This window comes from Aotus nancymaae, unplaced genomic scaffold (assembly GCF_030222135.1).
Source record: "Aotus nancymaae isolate 86718 unplaced genomic scaffold, 86718_ANA_hifiasm-v0.15.2.pri h1tg000058l, whole genome shotgun sequence".
Classification (NCBI taxonomy): Eukaryota; Metazoa; Chordata; class Mammalia; order Primates; family Aotidae; genus Aotus; species Aotus nancymaae.
In genome coordinates, this window is record NW_026988472.1 from 10,131,531 (window position 1) to 10,143,913 (window position 12,383).

The following is a 12,383-nucleotide window of genomic DNA, read 5'->3' on the forward strand; positions in this document are numbered from 1 at the left end:
AAGACTTTGCTGGGCCGGGTGCAGTGGCTCACGCCTGTAATCCCAGCACTTTGGGAGGCCAAGGCGGGTGGATCACGAGGTCAAGAGATCGAGACCATCCTGGTCAACATGGTGAAATCCCGTCTCTACTAAAAATACAAAAAATTAGCTGGGCATGGTGGCGTGTGCCTGTAATCCCAGCTACTCGGGAGGCTGAGGCAGGAGAATTGCCTGAACCCAGGAGGCGGAGGTTGCGGTGAGCCGAGATCGCACCATTGCACTCCAGCCTGGGTAACAACAGCGAAACTCCGTTTCAAAAAAAAAAAAAAAAAAAAGACTTTGCTGATAAAACAGGTTGTAGCAGAGAAGCCAGCCAAAACCCATCAAAACCAAGATGGTGATGGATGAAAGTGACCTCTGGTCATCCTCATGGCTCATTATACGCTATTGTAATGCATTAGCATGCTAAAAGACACTCCTACCAGCACCATGACAGACAGTTCACAAATGCCATGGCAACATCAGGAAGTTACTGTATATAGTCTAAAAAAAGGAGGCATGAATAATCCACCCCTTGTTTAGCATATCATCAAGAAATATGGCCAGGTAAGGTGGCTCACGCTTATAATCCCAGCACTTACAGGAGGCCAAGGCGGGCAGATCTCTTGGGGTCAGGAGTTCGAGACCAGCCTGGGTAACATGGTGAAACCCCATCTCTACTAAAAATACAAAAATTAGCCGGACATGGTGGCGGAAGCCTGTAATTCCAGCTACTTGGAAGGCTGAGGCAAGATAATTGCTTGAACCTGGGAGGTGGAGGTTGGAGTGAGACAAGATCGTGTCACTGCACTGCAGCCTGAGCAACAAGCAACACTCCATCTCAAAAAAAGAGAGAAAAAGAAATAACCATAAAAATCACAACCACCAGCCCTCTGGGCTGCTCTACCCACGGCCAGGTATGGCGGCTCATGCCTGTAATCCCAGCACTTCAGGAGGCGGGTGGATTGCCTGAGGTCAGGAGTTTGAGACCAGTCTGGCCAACAAAGTGAAACCCCATCTCTACTAAAAATATTAGCTAGCTAGGCATGGTGGCGGCCGACTGTAATCACAGCTACTCGGTAGGCTGAGGCAGGAGAATCGCCTTGAACCTGGGGGGCAGAGGTTGCATCGAGCCGGGATCGTTCCATTGCACTCCAGCCTGGGTGACAGAGTGAGAATCCATCTCAAAAAAAAAAAAAATCATTGTTTCATGTATTTTGTTTTTTTTTGTGGGGGACAAAGTTGGTTGTTTCATGTGAGAGGACAAATTTGGGCCCTGTTATTCCACCTTGACTGAGAGTGCATGACATCTTTTTTTTTTTTTTCTTGTAGAGACAGGGTCTTGCTCAGGCTGGTCTCAAACTCCTGGCCTCAAGCAATCCTGTGTATTATTTCTTAAAGTTTAATTAAAAAAACCTTCCAATCCGAGTCATGGCTCCAAACAAACAAACAAAAAAAATCCTTCCAGCCGGGCGTGGTGGCTCATGCCTGTAATCCAAGCACTGTGGAGGCCAAGGCGGGCAGATCACCTGAGGTCAGGAGTTCAAAACCAGCCTGACCAACATGGTGAAACCCCGTCTTAAAAAAAAAAAAAAAAAAATCCTTCCAGTATGCACATAATTTGGGGCTTTCTTTTTTTTTTTTTTTAATTAAAGACAGGGTTTTGCCATGTTGGACAGGCTGGTTTCGAACTCCTTACCTCAAGTGATCCACCCGCCTCAGCCTCCCAAAGTGCTGGGATTACAGGCGTGAGCCACTGCGCCCAGCCTTTTTTTTTTTTTCTTAACTCTTTATCATAGTAGGACCTCTTTTTTTTTTTTTTAAACCCAAAGCATTCATACCTTTTACCATCAAATGCTATTTTGTATTTTGTAAAAATAAAAACAGAGGCCAGGAGTTCGAGACCAGTTTGACCAACATGGTGAAATCCCTCTACTAAAAACACAAAAATTAGTTGGGCGTGGTAGCGGGCGCCTGCAATCCCAGCTACTCGGGAGGCTGAGGCAGGAGAATTGCTTGAACCCAGGAGACGGAGGTTGCAGTGAGCGGAGACCACGCCATTGCACTCCAGCCTGGGCGAGAGGGCAAGGCTCTGTCTCAGAAAAAAACAGAACAAAACAAACAAACAAAAAAACCCCAGAGCTGGCTGGGTTGGGGGCAGGGTGGGGAGAAAGAAAACGAAATCCGTTTTTTGGCTTCCCAGAGCCAAGGAGGTTTCTCCACTTTCAAGGTCTCCAGGTCCGCCCCCGCCTGGAGCCCGTAGCATAGCCCCTCTGGAAGCCTGGAAGGACTCTGTGTTGGGAACGGGGGCGGCTACTCTCGGCCACCACAGAGGTCCGCGTCCTGTTCGCCGGGGAGGTTTACTCCCCTATCGCGAGTGACCGCGGCGCTGAGGGTTCGGCTGGTTTCGCTCAGCGTGGCGCAAGGCACGCTCGCTCTCCCCACCCTTCCCGGTTCCCTCAGACAGTCTCGGCCTTGGGGAGCCCCCTTCACCTCCGGTCCCCCAGCCGACCTTCCGCCGCTCCCCGCGCCCTCCCGGGAGGACCCCACTATCACCGGCGATGCTCCGAAGACCCAGGATCTGGGCAAAGAAGGCGGTGGCAACCTTTTTCCAGCTGGGGTGAGTCATTTCCTGCAGCAGGCTCCCTCCCCCGGAAGTGGGGCCCTGATGTAAACACCCGAGTCGGGCGCCAAGGCCCGGGAGGTCAGAAAACCGGGCCGCGGGCGGCACCGACAGCTGGGGCCCGGGTCAGGGACACACGGAGGTCAGGACGGTGAAGACGGCAGGAAGCTGGAGCACGATCCCAGGGTTGGTTGAGGTCTGGGGGAGGCTGGGAGTCTTCCAAGTAGAGGTCTAAGGCAGAGGTCTTAAGTGGGTGCTGGCTTTGGGACGAGCATGCTGCAGGTCTTGGGAGAGGGGTGAGGCATCCCGGACAGGGTTTGGGGTGGCTCGGGGGTTTGGAATGGAGGTGCAAAAAAGGGGTCTTGAAAGGTGGAGCTGTCCAGAGAATAGCTCCAAGGCAGAGCTGACCAAAGAATGTGCATGAGGCATTCCAGTGGAGTGTGTAACCAAAAGAAAGGGAGGAGATTTGGGCTATAGGAGGATGGGGAGGGAGTGTGTCTGGGCAGAGGTCTTGGGAGTTGAGGGTTTGAAGGGAAGTTGGGGACTGGACAGGCATCTTAGAGTTTGAGGTTCTCCTAGGCAGGAGTTTTGGGTGCTTTGTTTTGGGCAAGGGTCTTGAAAGGGTAAGGGTGCCCTGGAGCAGGGTCTTGGATAGGGGTCTATTTTCTAGAAGGGGAATCTTAGGGGGATTGGTGAGGTTCCTGGGGTTGGGTCCAGGCCAGGTTATGTTGGAGTCAAGGACAGGAGAACACAAGGAAGATGTCCCAGGGTGGAAAATTTAGAGTGCTAGGGGAATCCTACGGTAAAGTCCCCAGGGCATAAGCAGACCTAGGGGAATGTCTAGGCTGGCCCTGATGGTAGTTACCAAGGCATGAGAAGGGGTCATCCCAAGTAGGCATGGGATCCTGAAGGGGTTTGGGGAAGCCAGTAAGGGGGAAAGGTGTGAGAGGACTCTGGGGTGGTGAAACAGGTTGGGGTAGAGCTAGAAAGGTATGAGAGGAGTTCCTGGGGATGGCAAACCAAGCATAGAAGTCTCAGGGCCAAGTCAGGGAGGTACAAGAAGTGGATGTCCTAGCCCACTTTCGTCTATTTATTGATAGGTAGGGTCCGGTGCTAGGTCAGGTTCACTGAAGATGAGAAATGGGTTTGGAGTGGTTCCAGGCCATGTCTGGCATTGGGGTCAAGATTGGCTGGGGGTGGGGAGGAGATACCACGGGGGAACCCCCTATCACATTACTTCCTGACAAGTCAGTGAGGGCCAGCATGTAAGGAGTAGGTGTGGGGTCCACGTCAGTGTAGTCTTGGAGCTGGCCAAATCTGAAAGAGGGAGGGTTCCTGGCCACGCTGTCTGGGATCTTGGGAGCTTAGAGCAGAGATCCTGGGACTCTCACTGTTTTTTTTTTTTTTCCCCAAGAGGGAGTCTCACTCTGTCACCCAGGCAATGAGTGATGGCTCTATCTCAGCTCACTGTAACCTCCCCCTTCTGGGTTCAAGCTATTCTCCAGCCTCAGCCTCCCAAGTAGCTGGGATTACAGGCGTGCACCACCACACCCAGCTAATTTTTGTATTTTTAGTAGAGACAGGGTTTCACCACGTTGGCCAGGTGGGTCTCAAACTCCTGACCTCAGGTGATCCACCTGCCTCACCCTCCCAAAGTGCTGGAATTATAGGCGGGAGCTACCACGCCCAGCCTTTTTTTTTTTTTTTTAACTTTTTTGCAGTCCCTCCAGTCAATAGTTAGCAGAGTGGGAGGAGGAGGAAATCAGTTGGGGCAGAACTTGGAGGAGAGACTCCAGGACTCTTCTCATCTTTATCCCATTTGTGTCCAGGGGAACAATCCTGGACCATGACTCAACAGCCACTTCGAGGAGTGACCAGCCTGCGTTTCAACCAAGACCAAAGTGAGAGAGGCTTGGGCCTGTACCCTTGTGGGAGGGAGCAAGGGAAAGAGGGGTCAGAAGTGGGCCATGGGTCCCCAGCTTCCTACCTGGGCATTCTTTAAGGCAGTCCGGATTCCTTCCATCCCCCAGGCTGTTTTTGCTGCGCCATGGAGACAGGTGTGCGCATCTACAATGTGGAGCCCTTGATGGAGAAGGGGCATCTGGGTGAGCTGTTGGCAGGGGAGGAGCAATGGGCAGAAGAGCTGGGCTGGGCACTGGCTCCCACCTCCACTGACACCCTGGTCCCTGTCCAGACCACGAGCAGGTGGGCAGCATGGGCTTGGTGGAGATGCTGCACCGCTCCAACCTTCTGGCCTTGGTGGGCGGTGGTAGTAGCCCCAAGTTCTCAGAGATCTCAGGTAAGTGCCCTCATCCTGCCCTTTGGCCCAGATTTCTTGGATTCCTGGCCTCCCACAGGCACCCCAAGGCACTGGCAGATGAAGACATCAGAGTACTTCAGAGTCACACAGTGAGGAGGCCTACAGCTTGGAAGTCATGGATCTTATAGCTTGAGAAGCTTGGTGCTTTGTTTTCATTTTAAGAACCCTGATTGAGTGCCTCCTGTGTGCCATGCCCTAGAGCTCTTACTGTGAGCATGGAACTGCCCTAAGCACTTACATATATTAACTCATTTAATCCTCACAGTAAATCTATGTTGGATAAGAAGGATCATTATCCCCCTTTTTACCAATGAGGAAACTGAGGCCCAGTGCAGTTAAGTGACTCATCCAAGGTCACACAAGCAATAGGTTATCAAATCTTGGAGCCATCTTCCCAATACCCCCTTGGCTTGAGCCTCATGTGATACCTTGCTTTAAGGGTTTTTCTTGCTGATACCACCTGGACAGGGCAGGAGTTGCCCTAGGTGAGTCATGGAGCCCTAAGATTCCTCATGGAAATCTCCAGGGTGCGTGGACTAGGACCCTGGAGGCAGAAATAGTTACCAAGGGGAAGTTATAGGCCTGAGTGTGAGTCCCTGTTTGGCTGCTGATGGGCTGTGAGGTCCTTGGCCAGACACTCAACCACTTTGAACCTCAGTTTCCTCATCTGTAGATGAATGTAACAGTCTAGAATGCTTCTCTCAGGGATCATGTCCACAAGTGCTCGTGCTGTGCGAGTATCTTACTGGGTGTTTACTAAAAGGCTAAGCAAGTAGGTTGAGGTCCCTGGGAAGCAGGGGTGGATCCCGTGTCACCAGGGCTGCCCTTACCCTAAACCTTGGCCCCGACAACCCACCCACCTGCCCAGCAGTGCTGATCTGGGACGATGCCCGGGAGGGCAAGGACTCCAAGGAGAAGCTGGTGCTGGAGTTCACCTTCACCAAGCCAGTGCTTTCTGTGCGCATGCGCCATGACAAGTGAGCCTGAGGAGGACCGGGGTGGGAGGTAGGAGGTCCCCACAGCAGGTGAGAGGGTTAGTCCTCCCTGGGCATCCCGCCATCCCCTCACAGCCATCCTGTGTTGTGTGATACCCACAGGATCGTGATCGTGCTGAGGAACCGCATCTATGTGTACTCCTTCCCCGACAATCCCCGAAAGCTGTTTGAGTTTGATACCCGGGACAACCCCAAGGGTGAGAGGGCTCAGATACACAGGTATAAGGGCATGAAACAGTGGATGGGGCAGAGGGGCAGAGATGAGGAAAGAAAGGAAGGGGCACACACACACAGAGAAACGGGGAAAGAGGCAGGGAGATGCTCACACTCACAGCCTCTCCATCTTTCCAGCTCCCAGCCATTTCTCCCCACCTCCGGCCCTGCTCCACCCCTGGGTGCCCCAGTGGCAGAGCAGAAACAATTTGTGAGGACGTGGGTGGGTGCGTCAGGGATCCGTGAGCCTCCTGGGGCTGTCATAACAGCTTACTAGATTCCACAGCTGCAGAGCAAGGAAGGGAATCTGCCTAGCTGGCGAGGTGTGCAGCTGAGCTGAGCCCCCTGAGGATTCTTTGGGTTCAGCTTATCATGGAGGGTTGAAGTCTGGTCTTCATCCAGCTCTGTCCATTCTGAGATGCTGCCTCCTCTCCAGCCGCCCACCCTTCTTCATCTTCACACCCTAGGGCTCTGTGACCTCTGCCCCAGCCTGGAGAAGCAACTGTTAGTCTTCCCGGGACACAAGTGCGGGAGTCTGCAACTTGTGGTGAGCCATCCAGTTGACAAGGGTGGGTAGGTGGGTGGACTGGCTTTCCTTGTGGAATCAGCCCCTTCCCTCCATACCACCTCAACCCCAGACTCCCTCCTACTCCAGGACCTGTCGAGCACGAAGCCTGGCACCTCATCTGCTCCCTTTACCATCAATGCACATCAGAGTGACATAGCCTGCGTGTCTCTGAACCAGCCAGGCACGGTAGTGGCCTCAGCCTCCCAGAAGGGTACTCTTATTCGCCTCTTTGACACACAATCCAAGGAGAAACTGGTGGAGCTCCGCCGAGGCACTGACCCTGCTACCCTCTACTGGTGAGCACAGGGTATGCATGGTGGGCTGGTGAACCCACAACACCACATGAGATGTGGGCATCACTGCTGATCTGTCTTCTAGCATTAACTTCAGCCACGACTCCTCCTTTCTCTGCGCTTCCAGTGATAAGGGCACCGTCCATATCTTTGCTCTCAAGGATACCCGCCTCAACCGCCGCTCCGCGTGAGTACCCCCTCCCCACCCTACTGTGTCTCTGTCTCCCTGCCCGTTTACCGTACCTTGGCTTAGCCAGTGCTGCCTGCAGGCTGGCTCGTGTGGGCAAGGTGGGGCCTATGATTGGGCAGTACGTGGACTCTCAGTGGAGCCTGGCGAGCTTCACCGTGCCTGCTGAGTCAGCCTGCATCTGCGCCTTCGGTCGCAATACTTCCAAGAACGTCAACTCTGTCATTGGTGAGTGGGAATAGCCCCTTGGTTGGGGGTACTGCATGGGGCAAAGGTCTGCAGGTTGGACCTGAAAGAATTTTAGGGCCATGTGAGGCTCAGATTCATTTTCAGTAAGGGGGACAGCACTAGGCAAAGGCTTGGAGGCAGATCCTAGGTCCTGAGATGCCTGAGAGGATTGGAGCCTGTGGCTGTGGCAGCCTCTGACCTTTTACCACCCCCTTCCCCAGCCATCTGCGTAGATGGGACCTTCCACAAATATGTCTTCACTCCTGATGGAAACTGCAACAGAGAGGCTTTCGACGTGTACCTTGACATCTGTGATGATGATGACTTTTAAGGACCCTGGGGGCTGTGCCAGGGACCTACAGTGGCAGACTGCAGAGCTGAGCCTTGGCAGTGGGGCACGCTTGGACGCTACCAGCCAGCAAGCATTAATGGGGCCAGTGCCCACTTTCCACTCAGCAGAGCTATGTCTAAATAAAGAGCTCACTTCCCCCAGCACTTCTTGATGACTGTGTGCCCCAAGGGCCAAGCCAGGGACCCAGGAAGGCAGAGACCCCTTGGGATCCCTAACCTGGAAGAAATTGCCAGGGACCCAGAGGGAGTGGCCTAATCCAACCTGGGGATTTTTTTATAAGCTTCCCAGGAAGAGATGATCTCTGATGTGATGAATACGAATAAAAGGCCCTTAATGGCATTTATGACTTGACCTTAGGGGCGGGGCATGGAGTTTCCAGGAGAAATGTGACCGTCTTGGACGCTGACAGGAAGGAGGTGGAATCCAACTCCGATCCTCGTGACAGTCCCTCCTTTCTTATCTGTCTGGTTACTTTGTGCTTGAGCCGCTGGCACCGCCCGGAGCAGCCCCTGCGGCGCCTCGCGCGGGGGTGGATAGCAGTTTTAAAGGTTGGGAACGTCTCGCCCCTTGGCCGAGGCTTGATTTCCCGGCAGCCTTTGCTGCTTTCCGGAGCGGCGTGTTAGTTGCTTTTCCGGTCACATGGATCGCCACCCCTGCGCAATCCACCCAGGTTAAGAAAGTAGCTGCCCAACCCAGACTTCATTTCCCGGTGTGCCCCGCGGCGGCGAGGGGCGTAACGGTTGTTGTAGTCCGGCCCCCTCCTGGCTGGTCCAGCCACATTAACCGGCAGGATGTCTGAGGTGCGGCTGCCACCGCTACGCGCTCTGGACGACTTTGTTCTGGGGTCGGCACGCCTGGCGGCTCCGGATCCATGCGACCCGCAGCGATGGTGCCACCGCGTCATCAACAACCTCCTCTACTACCAAACCAACTACCTTCTCTGCTTCGGCATCGGCCTCGTTCTCGCCGGGTGAGGGAGGGAAGGAGGCGCCGGTTTGCTGGGGACGTCTGCAAGGCGTGGGGGGTAGACCCACGGATCTTTGAGGACCAGGACGGGGAACCTGAGGGGATGCAAGGCCGGGAAGGGCGAATTCAGTAGAGATGGACGGCCTGAGGGGCTTGGAAGGGAGGCCTTGAAGGAGGTGGAGCGTGGTTATAAGGAGGGCCTCAGAGAGATGGAGCCTGGCTGATAAGGAGGGCCTGCCGGGGATGAGGGTCTGAAGGGAAGACCTGGGGAGGATGGAGAAAAGTGTGGGACTGAAGGGGAAAGTGGGCTGGTAGGTGAACCTGAAGAAAAGGAGGGCCTGAAAGGGGGATATGAGAGTACTTTAGGGGCGTGTGTCGGGGTGTTGTAATGTGAATGATGGGGCCAGATTGAGGCCGACCCTGGAGTACTTAGGGCAGAGACAGGGAAATGGACGGTAAAGTTGGAGGGTGTGGAAGATGTACTTATTGAGGATTCGGTCTTGCAGGGGAGCCTGGCTATGATTGGAAGGTGCCAGGGGCAGGTACCTGTTGGGGAACTTGGGCCCAGGAGGAGGATCCATGGTTGGAAAGCCTGAGATCAGAGAGGAACGGAGAATCTGGAGGAGGGACCTGAGCAGGGCTGGAAGTTCAGAATGGGGCTGACGACCTGGGAGAGGTTCTAGCAATGATGGAGGGAGGAATCTATAGGGAAACAGCAGCCTGGAGGGGGCACTGGGAGGGGAGGAAGCCTGGAGGGGGATCCTATAAGGACCCTAGGCCTGGGGAGAGGGGAGTGTGTGGAGACAGAAGGGGTGGAAGAAGGATCTGCAGGGGCTGGGGTCAAAGGGCAGGCTGGTGAGGGGCCCTATGGGGGTAGAGTCAACAACAGTAAAGTCCAGGGAAGTGTTGGGAGCCCAGGGGTGGGGGGAGCATCTAGCGGGATGGGAGGGCCTGAAGTGGGGACCTGAGGAAGACAGGACAGTGGAATTGACAAGGAGGAAAGGAGGGGTCCACAGGGATCTGTGAGTCGGGAGCCCTGGCGGATGGGCCTGCTGGAGACAGGGCTGGTGGAAGGATGTGCCGGGCTGGAGTGTCCGGAGACGGGAGACTGGCTCTTGGGGCCCAGGGTGGATATTGGTCCGGGAAACCGGGCGGCCTTCCCTCTGCCAGGCCGGCTAGCTTAGTTCCCTTGTATCCGCAGGTACATGCGTCCGCTGCACACGCTCCTGAGCGCGCTGGTAGTGGCGGTGGCCCTCGGCGTGCTGGTGTGGGCAGCTGAGACTCGCGCAGCTGTGCGCCGCTGCCGCCGCAGCCACCCCGCCGCCTGCCTGGCCGCAGTGCTTGCCGTTGGCCTCCTGGTTCTCTGGGTCGTGGGCGGCGCTTGCACCTTCCTGCTCAGCATCGCCGGGCCGGTGCTTCGTGAGTCTCCACTACCCCGAGATAGCTGACAAAGCGGCCAGAGCATGCTTAAGGCACCAGGCCAGCCCTGCCCGGGTCCCTGGGTTTAGAGGGGGCTGGGAAACCCGGAGGGCCTGGCCACGCCCCCGTTAAAAGCGCCTTTCCGGACATCATTCCCCCTTCTGGGAACGCCCCTTTTACTACCGCCTTTCCGATCTCACTCCCGGTGTTAAATGCCTTCCACTGGCCACGTCCCCGTTACCGGGATCCCTCCCTGGCCGTGCCTACGTTGCCAAGCCAATTAGTCAGCCACGCTTTCAGGATCTGAGGCATCCTGGCCGCTCACCACTCCATTGGCCTGCCTGCGCGCCAATTCCCTTCGGTGGGCCCCAGTTGGCTGCAGGCTGAGGTCTATTCCACTGACCCCTCCTATTGGTGCCGCCCACAGTGATCCTGGTGCACGCCTCGTTGCGCCTGCGCAACCTTAAGAACAAGATTGAGAACAAGATCGAGAGCATTGGTCTCAAGCGGACGCCAATGGGCCTGCTACTAGAGGCGCTGGGACAAGAGCAGGAGGCTGGATCCTAGGCCCCTGTGATCTGTACCCAGGACCTGGAGAATACCACCCCACCCCCAGCCCGTAATTGGGACCCAGAGCCCTTTCCCAGAACATAAAACAGGAGCCTAGAGCCCCCTGCCCAAACCAAACAGGACATATGTGACTTCCCTACCCCCATGCCGGCCCCAAAGTAGGATATCCCTCCCACCTAGCCCCCGTTACCTAAGGACAAGAATCTTCCCCAGCCCTGAACCTGGGACCCAGAGCCACCTACATCCAGCCCCAAAACGGGCTTGAGGCCAGAGCATCCATGGTCAATTTCAAATTGTGAACCTAGAGACATTCCCATCCACCCTTCTCCATGCTCAACCCCAAACTGGGGCCTAAGGCAAGGCACTCTCAAATCTTGAACCCTGGACCAAAGCTTTTCCAGACCCCATCCTACCTTCCAACCCAGGTCAAGACATTGCCAAATTTTGAACTCAAAACCCAAGTGTTCCAGGCCCCTGTGTGGAGTCAGGTATCCTGACTGTTGGACCCCAGTCCGAGGTGATCCCGACCCTCACCAGTCCCACTTGCCTCCCTCCAGCTCTGCTTAGGGATTTTTCCCCTCAACCCAATGTTCCACACCATTTACAACCAAGGGGTGGGGTGGGGACAGGCCTCGGCAGGGAATGGGGCATATATGTTAGTGTTGCTGCAATAAAGGCTGTTGCATTCTCAAGCCAATTGGAGCCTCCTGGGTAAACTTGCACATTTCAAAGGACAGAAGTGGCCTTCTACTTTTCAATTCTGCTAGACTCTTCCTGAATATGTGGGCTGAAGAGGTGATCTCCGAGGCCCTTCCTTGAACCTGTTACCTCTGGATCAGCATTAACGCACAGGGGAGGGCAGGTGCGGTGGCTCATGCCTGTAATTCCAACACTTTGGGAGGCTGAGATGGGAGGATCACTTGAGGCTAGGAGTTTGAGACCAGCTTGGGCAATATAGCAAGGCTCTATCTATCTCTAAAGAAAAATTAAAACTTAGCTGGACATGGTGGTGTGCTTCTGTAGTTCCAGCTACTTGGGAGGGTGTGGCAGGAGGATGGCTAGAGCCCAAGAGGTAGAGGCTGCAGTAAGCTGTGATTGTGCCATTGCACTCCAACCTGGGCAACAGCAAGAATCTGTCTCAAAAAGCTGGGCACGGTAACTAATGCCTGTAATCCCAGCACTTTGGGAGGCTGAGGCAGGAAGACTGCTCAAGCCCAGGAGTCCAAGACTAACCTAGGCAATATAATGAGACCTCATCTCTACATTATTATTTTGAGACGGAGTCTTGCTCTGTCACCCAGGCTGGAGTGCAGGAGTGCAGTGGCAGTCTCAACTCACTGCATCCTCGGCCTCCTGAGTAGCTGGGACTACAGGTGCGTGCCACCATGCCTGTCTAATTTTTTGTATTTTTAGTAGAGACAGGGTTTCACCATATTAGGCAGGATGATCTTGATCTCCTGAACTCGTGATCTGCCCGCCTCAGCCTCCCAAAGTGCTGGGATTACAGGCGTGAGCCACCATGCCTGGCTTACAATTTTCTTTTTAATTAGCGGGTATAGTGGTGCACAACTGTAGTTCCAACTATTCAGGAGGCTGAGGTGGGAAGATTCTTTGAGTCTGGGAGGTCAAGG

At 54.8% G+C, this 12,383-nt stretch overlaps 2 protein-coding genes across 8 annotated transcripts; both read left to right on the forward strand.

Moving 5' to 3' along the window:
• The first annotated feature begins 2,532 nt into the window (after nt 1-2,532).
• On the forward strand, nt 2,533-8,136 carry WDR45 (WD repeat domain 45). 7 transcript variants are annotated; one of them, XM_012471612.3, is made up of 11 exons: nt 2,533-2,638; nt 4,471-4,542; nt 4,672-4,746; nt 4,836-4,940; nt 5,830-5,938; nt 6,059-6,153; nt 6,637-6,716; nt 6,825-7,033; nt 7,116-7,217; nt 7,300-7,445; nt 7,667-7,937. In XM_012471612.3, the coding sequence occupies exons 2-11, from the start codon at nt 4,488-4,490 to the stop codon at nt 7,774-7,776; spliced, it is 1,086 nt and encodes a 361-aa protein (XP_012327035.1). In that variant the 5' UTR covers nt 2,533-2,638; nt 4,471-4,487; the 3' UTR covers nt 7,777-7,937. The 7 variants fall into 7 exon arrangements, with proteins under 7 accessions (XP_012327035.1, XP_012327036.1, XP_012327034.1 ...); XM_012471613.2 differs by lacking the exon at nt 2,533-2,638 and adding an exon at nt 2,690-2,827 and having other exon boundaries at nt 5,833-5,938; nt 7,667-8,136; XM_012471611.3 differs by lacking the exon at nt 2,533-2,638 and adding an exon at nt 2,690-2,827.
• Nucleotides 8,137-8,229: 93 nt separating this feature from the next.
• PRAF2 (PRA1 domain family member 2) lies at nt 8,230-11,464 on the forward strand. The gene is made up of 3 exons (XM_012471617.2): nt 8,230-8,767; nt 9,965-10,182; nt 10,610-11,464. Exons 1-3 carry the CDS (start codon nt 8,589-8,591, stop codon nt 10,747-10,749), a joined length of 537 nt encoding a protein of 178 aa, XP_012327040.1. The 5' UTR covers nt 8,230-8,588; the 3' UTR covers nt 10,750-11,464.
• Nucleotides 11,465-12,383: the final 919 nt, after the last annotated feature.

Bases quoted from the DNA above. Each gene is read 5' to 3' on its own strand.
- WDR45 (XM_012471612.3), top strand. From the start codon at position 4,488: ATGACTCAACAGCCACTTCGAGGAGTGACCAGCCTGCGTTTCAACCAA. The intron at 4,747-4,835 runs GTGAGCTGTTGG...GTCCCTGTCCAG, and splicing joins GATGGAGAAGGGGCATCTGG to ACCACGAGCAGGTGGGCAGC. The intron at 7,034-7,115 runs GTGAGCACAGGG...TCTGTCTTCTAG, and splicing joins GACCCTGCTACCCTCTACTG to CATTAACTTCAGCCACGACT.
- PRAF2 (XM_012471617.2), top strand. From the start codon at position 8,589: ATGTCTGAGGTGCGGCTGCCACCGCTACGCGCTCTGGACGACTTTGTT. The intron at 8,768-9,964 runs GTGAGGGAGGGA...TTGTATCCGCAG, and splicing joins ATCGGCCTCGTTCTCGCCGG to GTACATGCGTCCGCTGCACA. The intron at 10,183-10,609 runs GTGAGTCTCCAC...TGCCGCCCACAG, and splicing joins CATCGCCGGGCCGGTGCTTC to TGATCCTGGTGCACGCCTCG.